Below are 23,963 nucleotides of genomic sequence, written 5' to 3' on the forward strand. Positions count from 1 at the left end.
TATGTACAAGAACATACCTACTATAATACTGCCCCTATGGACAAGAATATACCTACAATACTGCTCCTATGTACAAGAATATAACTACTATAATACTGTTTCTATGTACAAGAATATAACTACTATAATACTGCCCCTATGTACAAGACTATAACTACTATAATACTGCCCCCTATGTACAAGAATATAACTACTATAATACTGCCCCTATGTACAAGATTATAACTACTATAATACTGTTTCTATGTACAAGAATATAACTACTATAATACTGCCCCTATGTACAAGAATATAACTACTATAATACTGCCCCTATGTACAAAAATATAACTACTATAATACTGCTCCTATGTGCAAGAATATAACTACTATAATACTGCTCCTATGTACAAGAATATAACTACTGCAATACTGCCCCTATGTACAAGAACATACCTACTATAATACTGCCCCTATGGACAAGAATATACCTACAATACTGCTCCTATGTACAAGAATATAACTACTATAATACTGTTTCTATGTACAAGAATATAACTACTACAATACTGCCCCTATGTACAAGATTATAACTACTATAATACTGCCCCCTATGTACAAAAATATAACTACTATAATACTGCTCCTATGTGCAAGAATATAACTACTATACTACTGCTCCTATGTACTAGAATAAAACTGCTATAATACTGCCCCCTACGTACAAGAATATAACTACTATAATACTGCTCCTATGTACAAGAATATAACTACTATAATACTGCTCCTATCTGCAAGAATATAACTACTATAATACTGCTCTTATCTGCAAGAATATAACTACTATAATACTGCTCCTATGTGCAAGAATATAATTACTATAATACTGCCCCATTTTACAGGTTTACCGAAACAGAGAGGAACCAGAAGTCCGCAGCGTGTGGTTTCACGAAATCCTTTACTGATTAGAAGTACTTCACAATCGTATTAAACATAGCAGGTTTTCCTTGCTGGCAGTGGAAGAGTTAATCTGTTCAGTTGAGATTCCTGGAGCTTTCCTATCTGGATTGTCTCAGCTGTTCAGTATTGGACACTTCCCCCTACTATAGTGTGACCCCAACAATATTTTCACCTTTGGCTCTGAAGGATTGCCAGTGTTAGTTATTTCTGCCTGGTTCTGGAGTTAGAGGTGTAGTTTATGGTAGGAGTTGGTGTTTGGAGAATGTTCAGGTGATTGTTGCTTGGAATTTTGTTTGTGTGCACATTCTCATCCTATCCTATTTTGTTTATCCTTCCTTTGACTCCCCTTTGTCCCAGTCCGTTGTTTGGTGAGTGTATTGCTATTTTCATTTATCCCTGTCCGTCTTCCCTTGTTTGTCTGGTTAGTATGTTACCATACACTTCAACTTCCCACTTCACTGGTAGGTACAGATCAGGGTAGATATAAGAGCACAGCAAGGCAAGAGAACACAGAGTCTCCACATTCAGGAGTAATCCAGGGCCCAGGGATAGACCATGGAACCCCTAACTCTAGGGACCTGGTAGTTGCCCAAAGCCCCAACACCTTTGTGATACGTCCTCTATAGGTATTAATATGATATGATAACACAGATGCTTCTCACAATATTAGAATATCACTGGAAAATTAATTTATTTCAGTTCTACAATATACAAATAATGAAACTCATATATTATATAGAGTCATTACAGACAGAGTGATCTATTTCACGTGTTTATTTCTGTTAATGTTGATAATTATGGCTTACAGCCAATGAAAACCCAAGTCATTATCTCAGTAAATTACACACTGAGCTTTACATAAATCCACTCTACTTCTCTGCATCCTGGTGCCCAAAGGTCACGGCATGCTCAGTATGACCGGGTTGGAGCAATATGCCTGAAGCGTGTCATGGGTAAAGCGACTGTCATCTCCCTCATGACTGCTATCATACAGAGACAGTCTTCATTGTCATTCTGATCATGAACCAGGAGGCTCAGCATGAGCAGCTTCCACTCCCCGACAGGGGAGTGCTGCCATATATGAGATAGAGGGACAACAATGACTACGAATGGTGATAAGAATCCATGATACGGGTCCAGGGGAGGTCGTCACTGATGGGATCGGGGCCCTACAATGTTCACCTGGTGCTGATGTCACGCAGACAGCAGCACATACAATGGACACTATAGAACTTTCCAGCAGATACTTTGTGCGCTGAAGCCAACAATTACCTTGAGATAACAGAGCACTGCAGTGCGATCACCACAGCCCATATTTAATCTACGGTGTTATTACACCTGAAAGGCTCCTCCGATGCCAGGCTGTGCACGTCAGACGAGGGGTGGAGGGCACAATGTCACAATGGAGGGCAGAGGTATTAATTACACACAGGCAAGATGCAATTACCCATCTGTTACTCCAAATTCAAGAAAAAGAAAAAATGGAACGAAACTTCAACAGAGAACTGATAATCCGGAGCACAGACACCGCTCTCGTGATCAGAAACACACAAAGTCATAATTCAGTATATGCAGCATTGTGCACGTATGCAGTGACAGGCGGTATTATGTGGGCACTGGGAAGGACACTTTATGGCAACTTTTAAAACATTCTATTAGGTAGGAATGTTTGTATTTACATGTGTGGGGACAATGTGGCAACTTTACTATTTTCATACCATCCGGCCGTCCTGGATCCAACAGTATTGTTCTAAATTTGGGGAGGTAACCCACTGTCCTGGGAGGTCAGGGGTATGTCTCAACTCCAGCTGCATAAGTGGTGGTGAAGGGAGCTGCCATTCCCTGCTCCACACCGAAGGACATGCAAGGACCTTAGGTCATGGACTGCAGCACAGAGCCAATCAGGAGCAGGAATGTGAAAGACACACCAGCAAGTAGGAGGCTTGTGGGGGGGCATTATACTGTGGGGACATCAGACTGCTTGTTTGGGGAGCAAGGTGGGGGCATCATGTTATGGGGCATTATGCTGGGAGTATGGGGGAAATGTAGGGGGTCATCATGTTATGGGGCATCATGCTGGGAGGAGGGACTGTGTCATTAGAGAGTATGGGGGCAATGTGGGGGGCATCATACTGAGTGTTGGGCCAATGTGGGGGCTTCATACTGTACAGGGAGGTCTGTGGATATCACACTGTGTTGTACAGTGGTATTGTACAATGTGCGAGCACTACTGGGCCTCACTAGGACAATATCTCTTTTTGGGCACATATAAAAGACTGGGCGAGGTTGGGTACTTGCTTAGCTTGTGCCCTCTTTCCTAACTTTCAGAGTTGGTAGGTGTGCTGTGTCTGCACTATGGCAGCACTCTTAGACAGCAGCCACGTGTCGGCACAATATTTTATATACCTGGATTTTCAGGAGACTGTATGGCAGTGTTATGTGGTCAGTGTAGGGTAGTTTTACTTGAGGCCTGTAGGACGCTATTATTAAAGGATAATTATGTCATATAATGGATATATGTGTTTATGATGAAGGCGGAATTTGACTTGCTCTGATTGGACGGAGCCCGTCAGCAGGTAGATGGGATACGGCAGCTACAGATATATAGTCGGTGTTATGTCCCGTGCTTCCTGGGCTTTTATGTAGCTGAATATTCCTGATGACTGTTTCCCATCAGCTCCTCCTGTGGGATGGCTGTGATCCACACGACTGTGAGTGCCGGCCTGACAATATGCTGCCATTGTGATTCACTGCAAGTTCTGCGCACCACTTTTGTCTGGAAGGAATAGAACGAGGCGCAGCCGGAGGATGATAACTGTTCTTCCGAGAATATTCCAGTTATAGTTTAGATGCTGTGAAAATGACAGGTTCTGTTTTATCTGAAATACGATGTACGGGAAAAAGCGACAAATGTTTATATATAAACACAATCTCACAAATTCTGTCTGAATGCCAAAGATGAACCTCAAGTGACATAAAGCTTGTAGGCTTATCATAGCAATAACCGTCATAATCAGCAGAGTCACTGACTACATACATTACATTACTGATCCTGCGTTACATCCTGTATTATACTCCAGAGCTGCACTCATTATTCTGCTGGTGCAGTCACTGTGTACATACTTTACTGATCCTGCGTTACATCCTGTATTAAACTCCAGAGCTGCACTCACTATTCTGCTGGTGCAGTCACTGTGTACATACATTACATTACTGATCCTGAGTTACATCCTGTATTATACTCCACAGCTGCACTCACTATTCTGCTGGTGCAGTCACTGTGTACATACATTACATTACTGATCCTGAGTTATCTCCTGTATTATACCCCAGAGCTGCACTCACCATTCTGCTGGTGCAGTCACTATGTACATACATTAACATTACTGATCCTGAGTTACATCCAGTATTATACTCCAGAGCTGCACTCACTATTCTGCTGGTGCAGTCACTGTGTACATACATTACATTACTGATCCTGTACTGATCCTAAGTTACCTCCCGTATTATACTCCAGAGCTGCACTCACTATTCTGCTGATGCAGTCACTGTGTACATACATTAACATTACTGATCCTGAGTTACATCCTGTATTATACTCCAGAGCTGAACTCACTATTCTGCTGGTGCAGTCACTGTGTACATACATTACATTACTGATCCTGAGTTACATCCTGTATTATACTCCAGAGCTGCACTCACTATTCTGCTGATGCAGTCACTGTGTACATACATTACATTACTGATCCTGTATTGATCCTGAGTTACATCCTGTATTATACTCCCGAGCTGCACTCACTATTCTGCTGGTGCAGTCACTGTGTACATACATTACATTACTGACCCTGAGTTACATCCTGTATTATACTCGAGCTGCACTCACTATTCTGCTGGTGCAGTCACTGTGTACATACATTACATTACTGATCCTGTACTGATCCTAAGTTACCTCCCGTATTATACTCCAGAGCTGCACTCACTATTCTGCTGTTGCAGTCACTGTGTACATACATTACTGATCCTGAGTTACCTCCTGTATTATACCCCAGAGCTGCACTCACCATTCTGCTGGTGCAGTCGCTGTGTACATACATTACATTACTGATCCTGAGTTACATCCTGTATTATACTCCAGAGCTGCACTCACTATTCGGCTGGTGCAGTCAATGTGTACAAACATTATATTACTGATCCTGAATTACATCCTGTATTATACTCCAGAGCTGCACTCACTATTCTGCTGGTGCAGTCACTGTGTACATACATTACTGATCCTGAGTTACCTCCTGTATTATACTCCAGAGCTGCATGCACTATTCTGCTAGTGCAGTCACTGTGTACATACATTACATTACTGATCCTGAGTTACATCCTGTATTATACTCCAGAGCTGCACTCACTATTCGGCTGGTGCAGTCAATGTGTACAAACATTATATTACTGATCCTGAATTACATCCTGTATTATACTCCAGAGCTGCACTCACTATTCTGCTGGTGCAGTCACTGTGTACATACATTACTGATCCTGAGTTACCTCCTGTATTATACCCCAGAGCTGCACTCACCATTCTGCTGGTGCAGTCGCTGTGTACATACATTAACATTACTGATCCTGAGTTACTTCCAGTATTATACTCCAGAGCTGCACTCACTATTCTGCTAGTGCAGTCACTGTGTACATACATTACATTACTGATCCTGAGTTACATCCTGTATTATACTCCAGAGCTGCACTCACTATTCTGCTGGTGCAGTCACTGTGTACATACATTACTGATCCTGAGTTACATCCTGTATTATACTCCAGAGCTGCACTCACTATTCTGCTGGTGCAGTCAATGTGTACAAACATTATATTACTGATCCTGAATTACATCCTGTATTATGTAACATTTTTTCAGCAGTGACACAATTCACATCTGATGGAAAGTAATATAAATTATAGAGGGGTGAACTTGGGCAAGGGGGTTAATAGGTGTGTTCATCCTGAGCTACCTGGTCCATTAATATAAGTAAATAATAGACTGCTACCTAGTGGCAGGGCCAGTAGAGACATGGATAACTGCTGATGCCAGTCACAAGCGCTCGCAGTAGGCATCAGCACATTATGCTTCCATCGATTTTGCTTTCTACATTTTTTGTATAATCTGATGGGTAATGGAGGAAAGATCTCGGTTTGTCCTCTCATGATCTCCGGAGTGACAGGTCAGTATTCTAAGTGTTCGCCATTTGCAGCGCCATTAGTGATAAGTAGAATAAGAGCCTCCGGCTTCCACTCCCCGGACCTTGGCTCTCAGTTGTAAACCATTTCTGTTATGCAATGGCAATGAATTCCTGCAGTCCAGAATAATAGTGGCACAAGGCAAATAGATGAATCTGCCTGATCTGGAGGAGCCACTTTCTCCAGGGCTCTGAGCCAAGAATTAACTCCTTCAGGACAAGGCAATGCTTTAAAGCACATATGTCAAATTCTGGTCAGTAGGGTGGGTATATTTGACCCGCAGTGCTGGATGGGTCCCCCAAGTACATTTGATCCGCAGTGCCGGGTGGGTCCCCTGCCTGGCATCACACTTTCAAATATATCGGCATCCTCTCCCATAATTTCCCCTCTGCATCTGACGTCTCAGCACAGTGAGCGAAATAACGTCATTACAATGCGCCCCCTGTACTGAGATGTTCAGACTATCTGCAGACACCATGAAGAAACAGTAGCAGAGGGGGAATGGGAGAGCAGAGGTATTTATTTTACTGTGGGGCCTATTATACTGTATGAAGCACAATGTGGGGCCATTATGCTCTATGAAGCACTATTTGGGCCCATTATACTGTATGGAGCACTATGTGTGGCCATTATACTGTATGGAACATTATGTGGGCCCATTATACTGTATGTAGCACTATGTGGGGCCATTATGCTCTGTGAAGCACTATTTGGGCCCATTATACTGTATGGAGCACTATGTGGGGCTCATTATACTGTATGGAGCACTATGTGTGTGGGGCCATTATACTATATGAAACACCTCATGGGCCCTTTATACTGTATGGAGCACTATGTGGGGTCTTTATACTGTATGGAGCACAATGTGGGGTCATTATACTGTATGGAGTATTATGTGGAGCTATTATACTGTATGGAGCACTATGTGGGGCCATTATACTGTATGGAGCACTATGTGGGGGTCATTATACTGTATGAAGCACAATGTGGGGTCATTATACTGTATGGAGTATAATATATGGAGCTATTATACTGTATGGAGCACTATGTGGGGCCATTATACTGGGGCCATTATACTGTATGGAGCACTATCTGAGGCTCATTATACTGTATGGAGCACTATGTGGGGCCATTATACTCTATGAAAAACTTCATGGGCCCATTATACTGTATGGAGCACTATGTGGAGCTATTATACTGTATGGAGCACTATGTGCAGCCATTATACTGTATGGAGCACTATGTGTGGCTCATTATACTGTATGGACCATTATGTGGGGCCATTATACTGTATGGAGCGCTATGTGGGGCTCATTCTACTGTATGGAGCAATATTTGGGGCCATTGTACTGTATGCAGCACTATGTGGGGCCCATTATACTGGATGGAAAACAATGCAGGGCCTCGTTATACTGTATGGAGGATTATGTGGGGCACATTATATTGTATGCAGCACTTTTTGTGGCCATTATATTGTATTGAGCACTTTTGTGGCCATTATACTGTATGGAGGGCTGTGTGGGGATTACAGTTGGGGAATCATATTGTGCTGGGGTCACCTTTCCTGGTTGGGGGGATTGAGGGAGGGAGGTAAAGTAGAGCCATAATACCATGCATGTTGATGGTACTGTGGAGGAATTAATTAATTGATGAGGTATCATTCTGTGTTTGGGGGCACTTTTGTTGGCATCATACTTTATTATCTGTATTATTCAAGGTTGTTTATCCTTTGTTATTACATATTTAAATTAGGCCATTGGGCCATTTGCTTTTTATTGTTCTTACATAAAATTTTATATTATTGGAATAATATTTTATTCTAAGATCTATTAATTGAAATGTACTTTGTTCGTGGGACAACCGCTTTAAGTTTGTTTCCATATGAAAAATGTCAATGTTATATTTGATGATATGGAAAAACGTCCTCAATTGTAAGGCTAGTTTCACACTTGCGCCTTTTTGCGCAGCGTATCGAGCGCACAAGAAACGCATGTCAAAAGCGCATACAAACGCTTGTAAACGCTGCGTTTTTTGTAGCATTATTGTGCGCATAATGACAAAAAATCACAGCGTTTTTATGCGTTTAACAGCGTTTTTCATGCGTTTGCATTTTTTATGCGCAATGGTGTCACTTCACAGGAGAAAAAATCCTTGAAAAATTCTTGCAACACACTCCACCAATGGGACAGCAGTGGGCGTGTCTTATGGAAATTCTTTATATAGACCCTGTTTACAGATGAATTCTTCACATTTGCTTGCATTTGCCTTGTGAAACATGGATCTGCGCTGTTAGAGCTTTTACTTTGACTTGGATCTGGACATGAGGACGGCTCAGGCTTATGCAATTGCTTGCCATGAACAGAGGGAGAGAGATACAGCGAAGACGGCAGCAGCGGCGTATGTGGATACATCCCATTATTGAACTCCGGGAGAGCCGTGGAGCGTACCACACCCTCTACAGCGAGCTACAGGCAAACCCGGAGAAATTTACGGATTATACCCGGATGTCCCAAGAAACCTTTAACTATTTGCTTGGTTGGGTACAAGAAGTCATCCGGAGACAGGACACGCAGCTCCGGCGTGCGATTACTCCTGAGGAACGGCTCCTGGTCACATTAAGGTATGAAGTTTTGCAAAACCAATGCCTGCAGAATTTTATTGGTTGTGACATGACCTCTTCCAAATCTGGCAGAATTATAGTTCTGCCATGTAGTTAACAAAAGGCAGCGGTATTTTTTTTATGGCATGTATTGAACAAAAGGCTGCAGATATATAATTTTTTTTTTTTACTTTTACGTGTGTACAAAAATCCCTAAACACAAATATTATTTTTTTTTTCTTTGTGTCACAGATTCCTGGCTACTGGAGAGACCCTCTCGTCACTGTACTTCCAGTACCGGATTGGAATCTCCACGTTGTCTGGAATTGTAGCGGACACCTGCCTTGCTTTGTGGAACGTTCTTTGTCCAGAATTCATGCCCCTGCCAACCGCAGAAAAGTGGTTGGAAATTGCCGAAAGATTCTGGACTGTCTGCAATTTCCCTAACTGTTTGGGAGCGGTGGATGGGAAACACATCCCGATTATCAAGCCCAAAAGAACAGGCTCTGAGTACTACAACTATAAAAACTACTTTTCTACTGTACTCATGGCCATTGTGGATGCAGACTGTAGGTTTATTGCAGTGGACATTGGGGCATTTGGCCGTGAGAATGACTCCCAGGCTTTTAAGACCTCGGACATGGGCAGGAGGTTGTATGGCAACAACTTCAATTTCCCCATGCCACGGCCTCTTCCCCACACCGAAGGTCCGCCACAGCCCTTTGTAATGATTGGTAATGAAGCATTGCAGATGTGCCAAAACCTGCTCAAACCCTACTCCAGCCGGGACTTGGACCACAACAAAAGAATTTTCAATTACAGGCTGACCAGGGCCAGAAGAACAGTAGAGTGTGCCTTCGGTATACTTGTATCTAGATGGCGCATTCTTGGCACAGCTATTAATCTGAAACTGGAAACTGAGGATGAGGTGGTGAAGGCCTGTGTTGTTCTACATAACTTTGTAATTGCTCGAGAGCACCCGAACTTAGATCTTGATGATGTTGCTCCTAATCCATTGCCTGAATTTACACAGCAGCCTCTCAGGTCATCCGCTGAAGTTGGCCAAATGAGGGACCAATTTGCGGCCTACTTCAACTCAGATGTTGGACGGGTGGAATGGCAAGAGCAAATGGTTTAAAAAAATTTTCTTGTTGGTATGTTAATAAAAAAAATGTTTTGATACCTGTTGTTGGTATGTTAATAAAAACACTGTTTTGATACCTGTACTGAGTGCATTCTCTGTTTTTACACTCCCAATACCATTAGCAAGTAGCCAGGTGTCTCAGTGAATTTATGATGCTGTGTTTTGTGCATCATGAATTCACTAATACTCCTGAGTAGGTAACTATATATACACACACAAGTTGTATTACCTTTATAATCTCTACAGTCTGTGTTCAATTAACAGCGATTGTGGAGATAATAAAACACAAATGGGCATTACAATACAGATTAAACTGCAGCATCACTATAATCATCTGCAAAATATATGGAGAGTTAAGCAACGCTGCAGGTTCAAACTCATGTGTATTCACCTGCCCAGGTGTTATAATGATCCAAGGTCAGGGTATTTGTGAAGTATATATAACATTTACTTTCACCATCATTAATCAGTTTCTTCAATACACACGTAATAAGAGTATGTGGTTAATTACAAGGTATATCTATAATTCCTTGCCTTTTCTATAATAGTTAAATGAGGACGGTACAAAAAATGCAAGGAAACAATAGATATGCCTTGCACTCAACACCATCCTCTATGCCAGGGTTTCCAAAATCTATTCCTAAATATCCACCAACAGATCATGATTTAAGGATGTAATTTTTTTTCCCTCAGGTGATACTGTTATCACCAGAGTAATGGAATTACTTAAAACATGATTTGTTTGTTGGCCTTGAAGACTGGAGTTGGTGAACCCTGCTCAATTCAGTGTGTGCAATACACCAGATATCTCCATTACTGATGTTTCTTGTGTGAGTATAGGACAAATTCTGACTTGTCTTTTCCACATCACTCTCTACATTCGTGTAATATTGCACAGACTGGATCCAGCAGGGTTCCCCAACTTCAGTCCTCAAGGTCCACCAACAGATCATGTTGTAATGAAATCCATAGCTCCATTGATAACTGCTTCACAAGAGCCAAAAAAAAAGGATTCCATACAACATGATCTGTTGGTGTCTCTTGAGGACTGGAGTTGGGGAACCCTGCTGGATCCAGTCTGTGCAATATTACAAGAATGTAGAGACTGCTGTGGAAAAGACAAGTCATGTAGATTGGTTTAGTTGACAACACATATCTCCAAGACTGACACAAGAATCTCCAAGACTGACACAAGAAACATGTCTCAGTAATGGAGATATCTGGTGGCAAAAACGTGTACGGCGCAGTGTGTGTACTCGGTGATTGACACAGTAACCAATCCAAATATTTTGAAAGCACAATTGCACATTTATTTTTTCACAAAAACTAAAATAAAAAAAAAAGTTTTATTTGGAATGACGTTTTGGGGTAGATTGGGATACTTTGTGGGTGTTGAGAGACGATGAACGACTGGAGGTTGAGGAAGGGGTTGTAGGAGAAGGGGCAACGAAAGTACTGGGGGAAGGGAGCTCTGGAATGGACATGGAGGCAGGTTGAGACACATTAGGAGGAGATGGTGGATGGACGAACAAAGTTTTTGTTTTTCTTTTCTTTGGGACAGGAATATCCTGCCTGGACCGACTTGCACCGCGTGACCGCCGTACTTTGCTTGACCGCTTGGTGATGGTGGACCGTGGCGTTGCCCTGTAAAAGATGGAATGCGGGTCACCAATTTGCTGCTCTGTGGTGGCGGTGGCGGTGCTCCTAGAAGTGGCAGTGGCGGTGCTCCTACAAGTGGCAGTGTCGGTGCTCCTAGAAGGGGACAAAGTTAGGTCGGTGCTCAAAGAAGTGGAGGTGGCGGTGATCCTTGGAGATGTTGTCGTGTCGGTGCTCCTAGAAGGAGGTTGCCTGTCTGGGATCTGAGCAGAAGTTCTGGCGGGACTATGGGGAGAATTGGTGGCGGTGCTCTTTGGATGAGGCGTGCTGGTGGTGCTCCTTTGATGAGGAGTGCTGGCGGTGCTCCTTTGATGAGGAGTGCTGGCGGTGCTCTTTTGCAGAGGAGTGCTGGCGGTGCTCTTTTGCTGAGGAGTGCTGGTGGTGCTCTTTTGCTGAGGTGTGCTGGCGGTGCTCTTTTGATGTTGACTGGTGGTGTCGGTGGCCCAAGCAGGTTCTGTGGTGGTTTAGCTCCAAGCTGGTGGTGCTGTGGCGGTGGTGGTGCTCCATACAGGAGCAGCGCTTGCCATAGTGGTGGTGGCGGAGGAGTGTCCAGCAGCACTCAGACTTGGGGTGGTGTAGTGGTGTCCGGCTTCGCTAGGAATGCAGGTGGCCGTGCAGTGGTATGCAGCAGAAGTCGGTAGGGTGGTGTAGCGAGTCAACGGTGGAACTGTTGGAAATGACACCACTGACTGCTGCACATACCGATTCTGCTGCATAGCCTGCAAGGAAGCAGTGTTGCAGGCCTGTAACACACTCAGCTGTTGCTCAGGACTAAGGTGTTCCGCCATGCCCTGTTCAATTTTACTGAAAAAATGGTGCGCTGGTCTGTTGAGGTCGGCCTCCAGACGGTCAAGGCGCTGGTCAACAGAGTGGAAGTGGTGTTCCATGTGGTTAAAACCACGTTCCATCAGGGAAAAACCGCTTTCCATTCTGGCGGACAGCGCCTTGAGGCTGCCCTGAAAGGCCTCACGCAAGTGCATGAACTCGGGCATGACAGGCCTGTCCGAGGCCCTCTGCCACTGGCAGGTAGTGCCCGCATAACCAGTGACAGAGACCTGGGACAGGGGAACACCTGATGGACCAGCTTCCTGGTCACCAGCTGTCTGCGTTGCTGACCTGCAAGATGCTTCCTGGCTGTCGGATGGCTGGGACGGGTCCGAGGTCGATCGATGAAGAACCGCTCCCGGGACAGGTTGCAGGGTGCTGCTCCAAGTGCTGTGGAAAGAAAGGGAAAACATTAGTATCATGCATTAACAAGAAGCATCAGCTGTGGAATAGAAAAGCACATAGTAATAAAAAAACAAAAAAAACTTACGCTCTGCTGGCAAGGACTGGTCTCAGGAAAGTCAACTCGCGATGATAGCGGTACTTTCTTCTGCGCCTTGCCGCTGAACCACTGCGAACCTGTCCCTCAGCACGAACATCAGTGTTGAAGCGGTCCTTCATCGAGCGGCAACGTGTGCGGATTTTGTTCACTGTTGGGAAAAAAAAATAAAAAACGTTAGACAATGCACTGAAGGGAAGATAATTATGAGCACACACCTGATAGAACTTTGCAAACAGTCAATGCTGCAGCACAAAAAAATTGTAGACACAATGCAGTCACTGTTAATCCTGAGGACACTGTTATGTTTCCTGCTAGAATATATGTAGCAGCCAAAACAACAGTATCATCCGGAGCAAGAGTGAAAACAGGATCAAGACAGTAGTTGAAAAAGCAATCACTGTTTTCCACAAGGCATTGGTGTGTTTGATGCAAGAATATATCTTGCCACAAACACACCAGCACATCAGGACCACACATCAATGCAGCTTCCAGACAGCAGTTCAAAACAAAAAGCAATCACTGTTTTCCACAAGGCATTGGTGTGTTTGATGCAAGAATATATCTTGCCACAAACACACCAGCACCATCAGGACCATAAATCAATGCAGCTTCAAGACAGCAGTTCAATACAAAAAGCAATGTTTTCCACAAGGCATTGGTGTGTTTGATGCAAGAATACATCTTACCACAAACACACCAGGACCATCAGGACCATAAATCAATGCAGCTTCAAGACAGCAGTTCAATACAAAAAGCAATCACTGTTTCCCACAAGGCATTGGTGTGTTTGATGCAAGAATATATCTTGCCACAAACACATCAGCACCATCAGGACCATAAATCGATGCAGCTTCAAGACAGCAGTTCAAAACAAAAAGCAATCACTGTTTCCCACAAGGCATTGGTGTGTTTGATGCAATAATATATCTTGCCACAAACACATCAGCACCATCTGGACCAAAAATCAATGCAGTATCACAGAGCATCTTTATACTTACTGAACGCCCTTTTTGAAGTTGGAGAGGCGCTGTCCCAGCCATCCATCATCGCTGCGGCCACCTCATTCCAGAGCTGCCGGGTCACCACTGTGACTTTGTACTGCTGGTCATGGCTGTACCACAACGGGATACGCTCCCCAACATGGCGGACCAGGTGCTCGCTGTCTATGTACACTTCTTCGTCATCCCGTTGTGGAACCTAGAAAAAAAAAACTATTAGAATGTTTGTAATTTTGGAGAATGAAAAAGATAGAAAAAGAAACAGAGACGAAGCAAGATAAAAGATGAAAATAACGACAGAAAAAAAAAAGGACAGATTACAGTTGTGGCCAAAAGTATTGACACCCCTGCAATTTTGTCAGATAATACTCAGTTTCTTCCTGAAAATTATTGCAAACACAAATTCTTTGTTATTATTATCTTCATTTAATTTGTCTTAAATGAAAAAACACAAAAAGAATTGTCCTAAAGCCAAATTGGATATAATTCCACACCAAACATAAAAAAGAGGGTGGACAAAAGTATTGGCACTGTTCGAAAAATCATGTGATGCTTCTCTAATTTGTGTAATTAACAGCACCTGTAACTTACCTGTGGCACCTAACAGGTGTTGGCAATAACTAAATCACACTTGCAGCCAGATGACATGGATTAAAGTTGACTCAACCTCTGTCCTGTGTCCTTGTGTGTACCACATTGAGCATGGAGAAAAGAAAGAAGACCAAAGAACTGTCTGAGGACTTGAGAAACCAAATTGTGAGGAAGCATGAGCAATCTCAAGGATACAAGTCCATCTCCAAAGACCTGAATGTTCCTGTGTCTACCGTGCGCAGTGTCATCAAGAAGTTTAAAGCCCATGGCACTGTGGCTAACCTCCCTAGATGTGGACAGAAAAGAAAAATTGACAAGAGATTTCAACGCAAGATTGTGCGGATGTTGGATAAAGAACCTCGACTAACATCCAAACAAGTTCAAGCTGCCCTACAGTCCGAGGGTACAACAGTGTCAACCCGTACTATCTGTCGGTGTCTGAATGAAAAGGGACTGTATGGTAGGAGACCCAGGAAGACCCCACTTCTTACCCCAAGACATAAAAAAGCCAGGCTGGAGTTTGCCAAAACTTACCTGAAAAAGCCTAAAACGTTTTGGAAGAATGTTTTCTGGTCAGATGAGACAAAAGTAGAGCTTTTTGGGCAAAGGCATCAACATAGAGTTTACAGGAGAAAAAAAGAGGCATTCAAAGAAAAAAACACGGTCCCTACAGTCAAACATGGCGGAGGTTCCCTGATGTTTTGGGGTTGCTTTGCTGCCTTTGGCACTGGACTGCTTGACCGTGTGCATGGCATTATGAAGTCTGAAGACTACCAACAAATTTTGCAGCACAATGTAGGGCCCAGTGTGAGAAAGCTGGGTCTCCCTCAGAGGTCATGGGTCTTCCAGCAGGACAATGACCCAAAACACACTTCAAAAAGCACTAGAAAATGGTTTGAGAGAAAGCACTGGAGACTTCTAAGGTGGCCAGCAATGAGTCCAGACCTGAATCCCATAGAACACCCATGAGAGATCTAAAAATGGCAGTTTGGAGAAGGCACCCTTCTAATATCAGGGACCTGGAGCAGTTTGCCAAAGAAGAATGTTCTAAAATTCCAGCAGAGCATTGTAAGAAACTCGTTGATGGTTACCGGAAGCGGTTGGTCGCAGTTATTTTGGCTAAAGTTTGTGCAACCAAGTATTAGGGTGAGGGTGCCAATACTTTTGTCTGGCCCATTTTTGGAGTTTTGTGTGAAATGATCAATGTTTTTCTTTTTGCTTCATTCTATTTTGTGTTTTTTCATTTAAGACAAATTAAATGAAGATAATAATACCAAAGAATTTGTGATTGCAATCATTTTCAGGAAGAAACTGAGTATTATCTGACAGAATTGCAGGGGTGTCAATACTTTTGGCCACCACTGTATATACTAACATTGCGTCTCCTCACCACGACTTGACTACGCTGCTCCTGCTCAGAATCCTCCCGCTCAGACTGCTCCCGCTCAGACTGCTCCCGCACTTCACCTTCACTGGCCGTGTCCGAGGTCTGTAAAGAAAAAAAAAAATTATAACACATTTCTAGAGGCAGCTAAACTTACCCAAAGGCAGCAACATCCTCACCTCACGATCAGCTTGGGCCAGTTCTTGCCGAGATGGCGAATACACCGATCCAGAAGAAGACATGCAGAAATGTAAACAAACAATACATTAGTACATTATAAAATTGTACAGGACACACAGACATTATGTTGAAGAATACTCACATTTTGGCTTCTGAATCTTGAATCCACAGTAGAAAAGCTCTTCTATGTTCTTGTCTGGTCTCTGCAAGGCTGTCTGTAGAGTATTGGTCTGACCCTGAAGACACCTTCTTTTATCAACACTCCTTCCAAACAATGTTGTTTGTTTAGGGGGAGGTTTAGACAAGTGTCTAGACATTGTTTACTCAAATGTGCGTGCATCCAAGCGCACGTCAGCGACCTCATAGACTATAATGCTATTTTTTTGCGCATACCGTTCGCACACGTGCGAGCGCGATTTTTTTAACGATGTAGGCGGAACAAAAAATGCAACATGTAGCGTACGGCGCGTCTAGGCGCACACCTGTAAAATGCGCAGCGCACACTAAACGCTGATGAGCGCGTACAATCGCAAGACCCTGCGACCACTATGTTAAAGATAGGGGAACATTGCGCGTGCACGATCAAATGCTAGTGTGAAACCAGCCTAAGCCTTTATTTAAATAAATAACAGGGTAGGCCGTGAATTTATCCAAGCTTTTAATTGTTGCGATCTGTGTATTTGAGTTTGACATCCCTGCTTTAAAGGAAAGAAAATGGCCCCCTATACATAACTGCAAAAGGAACCAGGATTACGAGGATTTCTCAATGTCTCTGCACTTACTGTGATGATTGCTGACCATATCGCCATATAAAGCCCCAAGCTCCGATCATACGTCATGTGTCATCTCTCCAATGAGATGAAGCTCAGCTTTATACAGCACTGACTCCAGTAAGAAATCTACATCACGTCCTTACATTGTCTTTTCCTATGTACAGTAGTTGTTAATAAGATCAAATACAGTGTCGATTTGGGGAAAGTTGTGTGAAGACTAACGTGGGCTTCATTTCATCCTACAAGCACTGTGTCTGGCCTCAATCACACATCTGTTTGTTCATGTGCGCAAAAAAATGGTCCAAGTGTCATCAGCGTTTTGTTTCTAAGCGTCCTCAGTATTTAGGATCTGAGGGTTCTCAGTGTTTAAGATCTAAGGGTCCTCAGTGTTTAGTATCTGACAGTCCTCAGTATTTAGGATCTGAGGGTCCTCGGTGTTTAGGAACTGAGGGTCCTCAGTGTTTAGGATCTGAGGGTCCTCGGTGTTTAGGATCTGAGGGTCCTCGGTATTTTGGATCTGAGGGTTCTCAGTGTTTTAGATCTGAGGGTCCTCACTGTATTGGATCTGTGGGTCCTCATTGTTTAGGATCTGATGGTCCTCAGTGTTTAGGATCTGAGGGTCCTCAGTGTTTAGGATCTGAGGTTCCTCAGTGTTTAGGATTTGAGGGTCCTCAGTGTATTGGATCTGAGGGTCCTCAGTGTTTTGGATCTGATGGTCCTCAGTGTTTAGGAACTGAAAGTCCTCAGGATTTAGGATCTGAGGGTCCTCAGTGTTTAGGATCTGAGGTTCCTCAGTGTTTAGGATTTGAGCGTTTTAGATCTGAGGTACCTTGGTGTTCTGGATCTGAGGATCCTTAGCGTTTTGGATCTGAGAGTCCTCAGTGTTTAGGATCTGAGGGTCCTCAGTGTTTAGGATCTGAGGGTCCTCGGTGTTTAGGATCTGAGTGTCCTCAGTATTTTGGATCTGAGGGTCCTCAGTGTTTTGGATCTGAGGGTCCTCAGTGTTTTGGATCTGAGGGTCCTCAGTGTTTAGGATCTGAGGGTCCTCAGTGTTTTGTATCTGAGCATCCTCAGTATTTAGGATGTGAGGGTCCTCGGTGTTTAGGATCTGAGGGCCCTCAGTGTTTAACTTGGTAGGGTCCTCAGTGTTTAGGATCTGAGGGTCCTCGGTGTTTAGGATCTGAGGGTCCTCAGTGTTTAGGATCTGAGGTTCCTCAGTGTTTAGGATCTGAGGGTCCTCAGTGTTTAGGATCTTAGGGTCCTCAGTGTTTTGTATCTGAGCGCTCTTAATATTTACGATCTGAGGGTCCTCAGTGTTTAGGATCTGAGGGTCCGCAGTGTTTTGGATCTGAGGGTCCTCATTGTATTGGATCTGAGTGTCCTCATTGTTTAGGATCTGATGGTCCTCAGTGTTTAGGATCTGAGATTCCTCAGTGTTTAGGATTTGAGGGTCCTCAGTGTATTGGATCTGATGGTCCTCAGTGTTTAGGTACTGAAGGTCCTCAGTATTTAGGATCTGACGGTCCTCAGTGTTTTGTATCTGAGCGTTCTTAATATTTACAATCTGAGGGTCCTCAGCGTTTTGGATCTGAGGGACCTCGGTGTTCTGGATCTGAGGGTCCTCAGTGTTTAGGATCTGAGGGTCTGCAGTGTTTTGGATCTGAGGGTCCTCACTGTATTGGATCTGAGGGTCCTCATTGTTTAGGATCTGATGGTCCTCAGTGTTTAGGATCTGAGGGTCCTCAGTGTTTAGGATCTGAGGTTCCTCAGTGTTTAGGATCTGAGGGTCCTCAGTGTTTAGGATCTTAGGGTCCTCAGTGTTTTGTATCTGAGCGCTCTTAATATTTACGATCTGAGGGTCCTCAGTGTTTAGGATCTGAGGGTCCGCAGTGTTTTGGATCTGAGGGTCCTCATTGTATTGGATCTGAGGGTCTGCAGTGTTTTGGATCTGAGGGTCCTCACTGTATTGGATCTGAGGGTCCTCATTGTTTAGGATCTGATGGTCCTCAGTGTTTAGGATCTGAGGGTCCTCAGTGTTTAGGATCTGAGGTTCCTCAGTGTTTAGGATCTGAGGGTCCTCAGTGTTTAGGATCTGAGGGTCCTCAGTGTTTTGTATCTGAGCGCTCTTAATATTTACGATCTGAGGGTCCTCAGTGTTTAGGATCTGAGGGTCCGCAGTGTTTTGGATCTGAGGGTCCTCATTGTATTGGATCTGAGTGTCCTCATTGTTTAGGATCTGATGGTCCTCAGTGTTTAGGATCTGAGATTCCTCAGTGTTTAGGATTTGAGGGTCCTCAGTGTATTGGATCTGATGGTCCTCAGTGTTTAGGTACTGAAGGTCCTCAGTATTTAGGATCTGAGGGTCCTCAGTGTTTTGTATCTGAGCGTTCTTAATATTTACAATCTGAGGGTCCTCAGCGTTTTGGATCTGAGGGACCTCGGTGTTCTGGATCTGAGGGTCCTCAGTGTTTAGGATCTGAGGGTCTGCAGTGTTTTGGATCTGAGGGTCCTCATTGTATTGGATCTGAGGGTCCTCATTGTTTAGGATCTGATGGTCCTCAGTGTTTAGGATCTGAGGTTCCTCAGTGTTTAGGATTTGAGGGTCCTCAGTGTATTGGATCTGATGGTCCTCAGTGTTTAGGTACTGAAGGTCCTCAGTATTTAGGATCTGAGGGTCCTCAGTGTTTTGTATCTGAGCGTTCTTAATATTTACAATCTGAGGGTCCTCAGCGTTTTGGATCTGAGGGACCTCGGTGTTCTGGATCTGAGGGTCCTCAGTGTTTAGGATCTGAGGGTCTGCAGTGTTTTGGATCTGAGGGTCCTCACTGTATTGGATCTGAGGGTCCTCATTGTTTAGGATCTGATGGTCCTCAGTGTTTAGGATCTGAGGGTCCTCAGTGTTTTGGATCTGAGGTTCCTCAGTGTTTAGGATCTGAGGGTCCTCAGTGTTTTGGATCTGAGGTTCCTCAGTGTTTAGGATTTGAGTGTCCTCAGTGTATTGGATCTGAGGGTCCTCAGTGTTTTGGATCTGATGGTCCTCAGTGTTTAGGAACTGAAAGTCCTCAGTATTTAGGATCTGAGGGTCCTCAGTGTTTAGGATCTGAGGTTCCTCAGTGTTTAGGATTTGAGCGTTTTAGATCTGAGGTACCTTGGTGTTCTGGATCTGAGGATCCTTGGCGTTTTGGATCTGAGAGTCCTCAGTGTTTAGGATCTGAGGGTCCTCAGTGTTTAGGATCTGAGGGTCCTCGGTGTTTAGGATCTGAGTGTCCTCAGTATTTTGGATCTGAGGGTCCTCAGTGTTTTGGATCTGAGGGTCCTCAGTGTTTAGGATCTGAGGGTCCTCAGTGTTTAGGATCTGAGGGTCCTCAGCATTTTGTATCTGAGCATCCTCAGTATTTAGGATCTGAGGGTCCTCGGTGTTTAGGATCTGAGGGCCCTCAGTGTTTAACTTGGTAGGGTCCTCAGTGTTTAGGATCTGAGGGTCCTCAGTGTTTAGGATCTGAGGGTTCTCAGTGTTTAGGATCTGAGGTTCCTCAGTGTTTAGGATCTGAGGGTCCTCAGTGTTTAGGATCTGAGGGTCCTCAGTGTTTTGTATCTGAGCACTCTTAATATTTACGATCTGAGGGTCCTCAGTGTTTAGGATCTGAGGGTCCGCAGTGTTTTGGATCTGAGGGTCCTCATTGTATTGGATCTGAGGGTCCTCATTGTTTAGGATCTGATGGTCCTCAGTGTTTAGGATCTGAGGTTCCTCAGTGTTTAGGATTTGAGGGTCCTCAGTGTATTGGATCTGATGGTCCTCAGTGTTTAGGTACTGAAGGTCCTCAGTATTTAGGATCTGACGGTCCTCAGTGTTTAGGATCTGAGGTTCCTCAGTGTTTAGGATTTGAGGGTCCTCAGCGTTTTAGATCTGAGGGACCTTGGTGTTCCGAATCTGAGGATCCTCGGCGTTTTGGATCTGAGAGTCCTCAGTGTTTTGGATCTGAGGGTACTCAGTGTTTAGGATCTGAGGGTACTCAGTGTTTAGGATCTGAGGGTCTTCGGTGTTTAGTATCAGCGAGTCCTCAGTGTTTAGATTATGAGGGTCCCCAGTGTTTTAGATCTGAGGGTCATCAGTGTTTAGGATCGGACGGTCCTTAGTTTTTATGATCTGAGGGTCCTCAGTGTTTAGGATCTGAGGGTATTCGATTTTTAGGATTGAAGGGTCCTCAGAGTTTAGGATTTGAGGGTCCTCAGAGTTTTGGATCTGAGGGTCCTTGGTGTTTAGGATCTGAAGGTCCTCTGTGTTTAGGATCTGAGGGTCTGCAGTGTATTGGATCTGAGGGTTCTCATTGTTTAGAATCTGATGGTCCTCAGTGTTTAGGATCTGAGGGTCCGCAGTGCTTTGGATCTGAGAGTCCTCAGTGTTTTGGATCTGAGTGTCCGTGGTTTTTAGGATCTGAGGGTCCTCAGCGTTTTAGATCTGAGGGACCTAGGTGTTCTGGATCTGAGGATCCTCTGTGTTTTGGATCTGAGAGTCCTCAGTGTTTTGGATCTGAGGGTTCTTGGCATTTTGTATCTGATGGTCCGCGGTCTTTAGGATCAAAGGGTCCTCAGAGTTTAGGATCTGAGGGTCCCCTGTGTTTTGGATTTGAGGGTCCTCAGTGTTTTGGATCTGTGGGTCCTTGGCCTTTTGGATCTGAGGGTCATCTGTGCTTTGGATCTGAGGGTCCTCAGCATTTTGTATTTGATGGTCCTCGGTGTTTAGGATCGAAGCGTCCTCAGAGTTTAGGATCTGAGGATCCTTAGCATTTTGGATCTGTGAGTCCTCTGTGTTTAGGATCTGAGGTTCCACAGTGTTTTGGATCTGAGGGTCCTCTGTGTTTTGGATTGGAGGGTTCTCAGTGTTTTGAATCTAAGGGTCTTCAGTGTTGTGGATCTCAAGGTCCTCTGTGCTTAGGATCTGCGGGTCCTTAGCGTTTTGGATCTGAGTTGTCTCTGTTTGCTCCATGTGTCAGTTTTCACAGCTTCTCCTGTACTTTACAGGGTTAATCAGAGACAGCGCTTGGATCCCACACTGATGCCATCTGTGTGCTGTCAGTGATCTTCACAGTGATTGGTATTTTTCATCCTTAATGCCAGTATAAAAATTGACACTTGGCTGACAAAAAAATTATGGACATGTGAACAGTTTCATTGACTATAATTGGTACGTGTTGTATCTGTGAAAGTCATGGACAGATCACATAAATAAAACACAGATGTCTGACTTAGACCCCAGAAAGCATTGAAAATAATTGTAATACCACTCCTGACCACATGGAGCCCTGTCATGTGGTAGAACCATTGATATCCATTACCTGTAATACCACTGCAGACCACGTGGACCCTTTCATGTGGTAGAACTATTGATATCCATTACCTGTAATACCACTCCTGACCACATGGAGCACTGTCATGTGGTAGAACCATTGATATCTAATACTTGTAATACCACTGCTGACCACATGGAGCGCTGTCATGTGGTAGAACCATTGATATCCAATACTTGTAATACCACTGATGACCATATGAAGCGCTGCTATGGGGAGGCATCAACATGAAGAAGTAATGACAGTATACTCTCCACCCTCCCAGTAGAAACATTCAGCATTTTCTTCCGCTCTCTCACTATGTACATTATATATTTCCACAATCTGTCCTGCATAATGCACCAGACACCAGCGACCACCAGACCTCTGCTGTGGGTGGCATGGGGGTTCATTATCTATCCTGTCATTTGCTCCCTGTTATCAGCTGTTATTTACCATCACATTATTCTGCAGGGTGCTGCAGTACCGCTCTATGAATTACAGTGATTTTCTGATCATTTACTCCCAGCCCTGAATTATGGAGGAGACACATTGGGGCCGGACGCGGCTTCTCTTCCCGCGAGTTCTGCGTGCAGCGGCTGACTGACCGAGATGTGGCTACATGACATGTCTAATATTCTCCTATAAATAAAACTGCAAGCGCAGCCGACTAAAAATAGCCGCGCGCAAGATCCACGTCTTGTCCTGAAAGCCCTTGGTGTAAAGGTGCGCGATGTAACGACATTGTTACATATTGTGTGCGGGAAAGCAGAGGATGTGAGCAAGCGGAATACAAGAGCAGGGGTTTGTGACCAGGCATGTATACCCAATGTATAATGTCCTCTGTACAAGATACACTACAACCCCCAACATTATCAACCCATGAACCTAATACAATACACTATACACAGAGCATTACAACTCCCAACATTACCGACCAATGGACCTAACACAATACAATACACACAGAGCACTGCAACCCCCAACATTGCCATCCCATGGACCTGATACAATAGACTATACACAGAGCACTGCAACCCCAAGCATTACCGACCCATGGACCTGATGCAATACACTATACTCAGAACACCACAACCCCCAACATTGCTGATCCATGAACCTGATACAATATGTTATACACAGAGCACTACAACCCTCAACATTACTGACCCATTGACCTGATGCAATACACTATACACAGAGAACTACAACCCCCAACATTACCGAGCTATGGACCTGATACAATACACTATACACAGAGCACTACAACCCCCAACATGGACCTGATGCAATACTCTATACAAAGAGCCCTACAACCCCCAACATTACCGACCCATGGACCTGATACAATACACTATACACAGAGCACTACAACGCCCAACATGGACCTGATGTAATACACTATACACAGAACATTACAACCTCCAACATTACCGACCCATGGACCTGATGCAATACACTATACACAGAACACTACAACCCCCAACATTACCGACCCATTGACCTGATGCAATACACTATACACAGAACACCACATCCCCCAACATTGCCGACCCATGAACCTCATACAATACGTTATACACAGAGCACTATAACCCTCAACATTACCGACCCATTGACCTGATGCAATACACTATACACAGAGCACTACAACCCTCAACATTACTGACCCATGGACCAAATGCAATACGCTATACACAGAACACCACAACCCCCAACATAGCCGACCCATGAACCTGATACAATACGTTATACACAGAGCGCTACAACCCTCAACATTACTGACTCATGGACCTGATGCAATACACTATACACAGGGCCC

General features: G+C 44.1%; 2 protein-coding genes across 4 annotated transcripts in view; both read right to left on the bottom strand.

The window, feature by feature from the left end:
- LOC141101075 (connector enhancer of kinase suppressor of ras 2-like) overlaps positions 1–23,963 on the bottom strand; it is a 527,280-nt gene that overhangs the window by 249,652 nt on the left and 253,665 nt on the right. The gene's annotated exons all lie outside the window — the stretch shown is intronic.
- On the bottom strand, positions 11,054–16,292 carry LOC141101076 (uncharacterized). The gene is made up of 5 exons (XM_073589905.1): positions 16,041–16,292; positions 15,868–15,966; positions 13,887–14,085; positions 12,877–13,036; positions 11,054–12,776 (listed from the first exon to the last, which is right to left on the bottom strand). The coding sequence occupies exons 1-5, from the start codon at positions 16,101–16,103 to the stop codon at positions 12,026–12,028; spliced, it is 1,272 nt and encodes a 423-aa protein (XP_073446006.1). The 5' UTR covers positions 16,104–16,292; the 3' UTR covers positions 11,054–12,025.

This window comes from Dendrobates tinctorius, unplaced genomic scaffold (genome assembly GCF_039654945.1).
Source record: "Dendrobates tinctorius isolate UK_male_01 unplaced genomic scaffold, ASM3965494v1 ptg000114l, whole genome shotgun sequence".
NCBI lineage: Eukaryota > Metazoa > Chordata > Amphibia > Anura > Dendrobatidae > Dendrobates > Dendrobates tinctorius.

Coding starts and splice junctions, on each gene's coding strand:
- LOC141101076 (XM_073589905.1), bottom strand. CDS start 16,103: ATGTCTTCTTCTGGATCGGTGTATTCGCCATCTCGGCAAGAACTGGCC. Junction 15,967..16,040: donor TGGCCCAAGCTGATCGTGAG/GTGAGGATGTTG, acceptor TTTTCTTTACAG/ACCTCGGACACGGCCAGTGA. Junction 13,037..13,886: donor AACTTCAAAAAGGGCGTTCA/GTAAGTATAAAG, acceptor TTTTCCCAACAG/TGAACAAAATCCGCACACGT.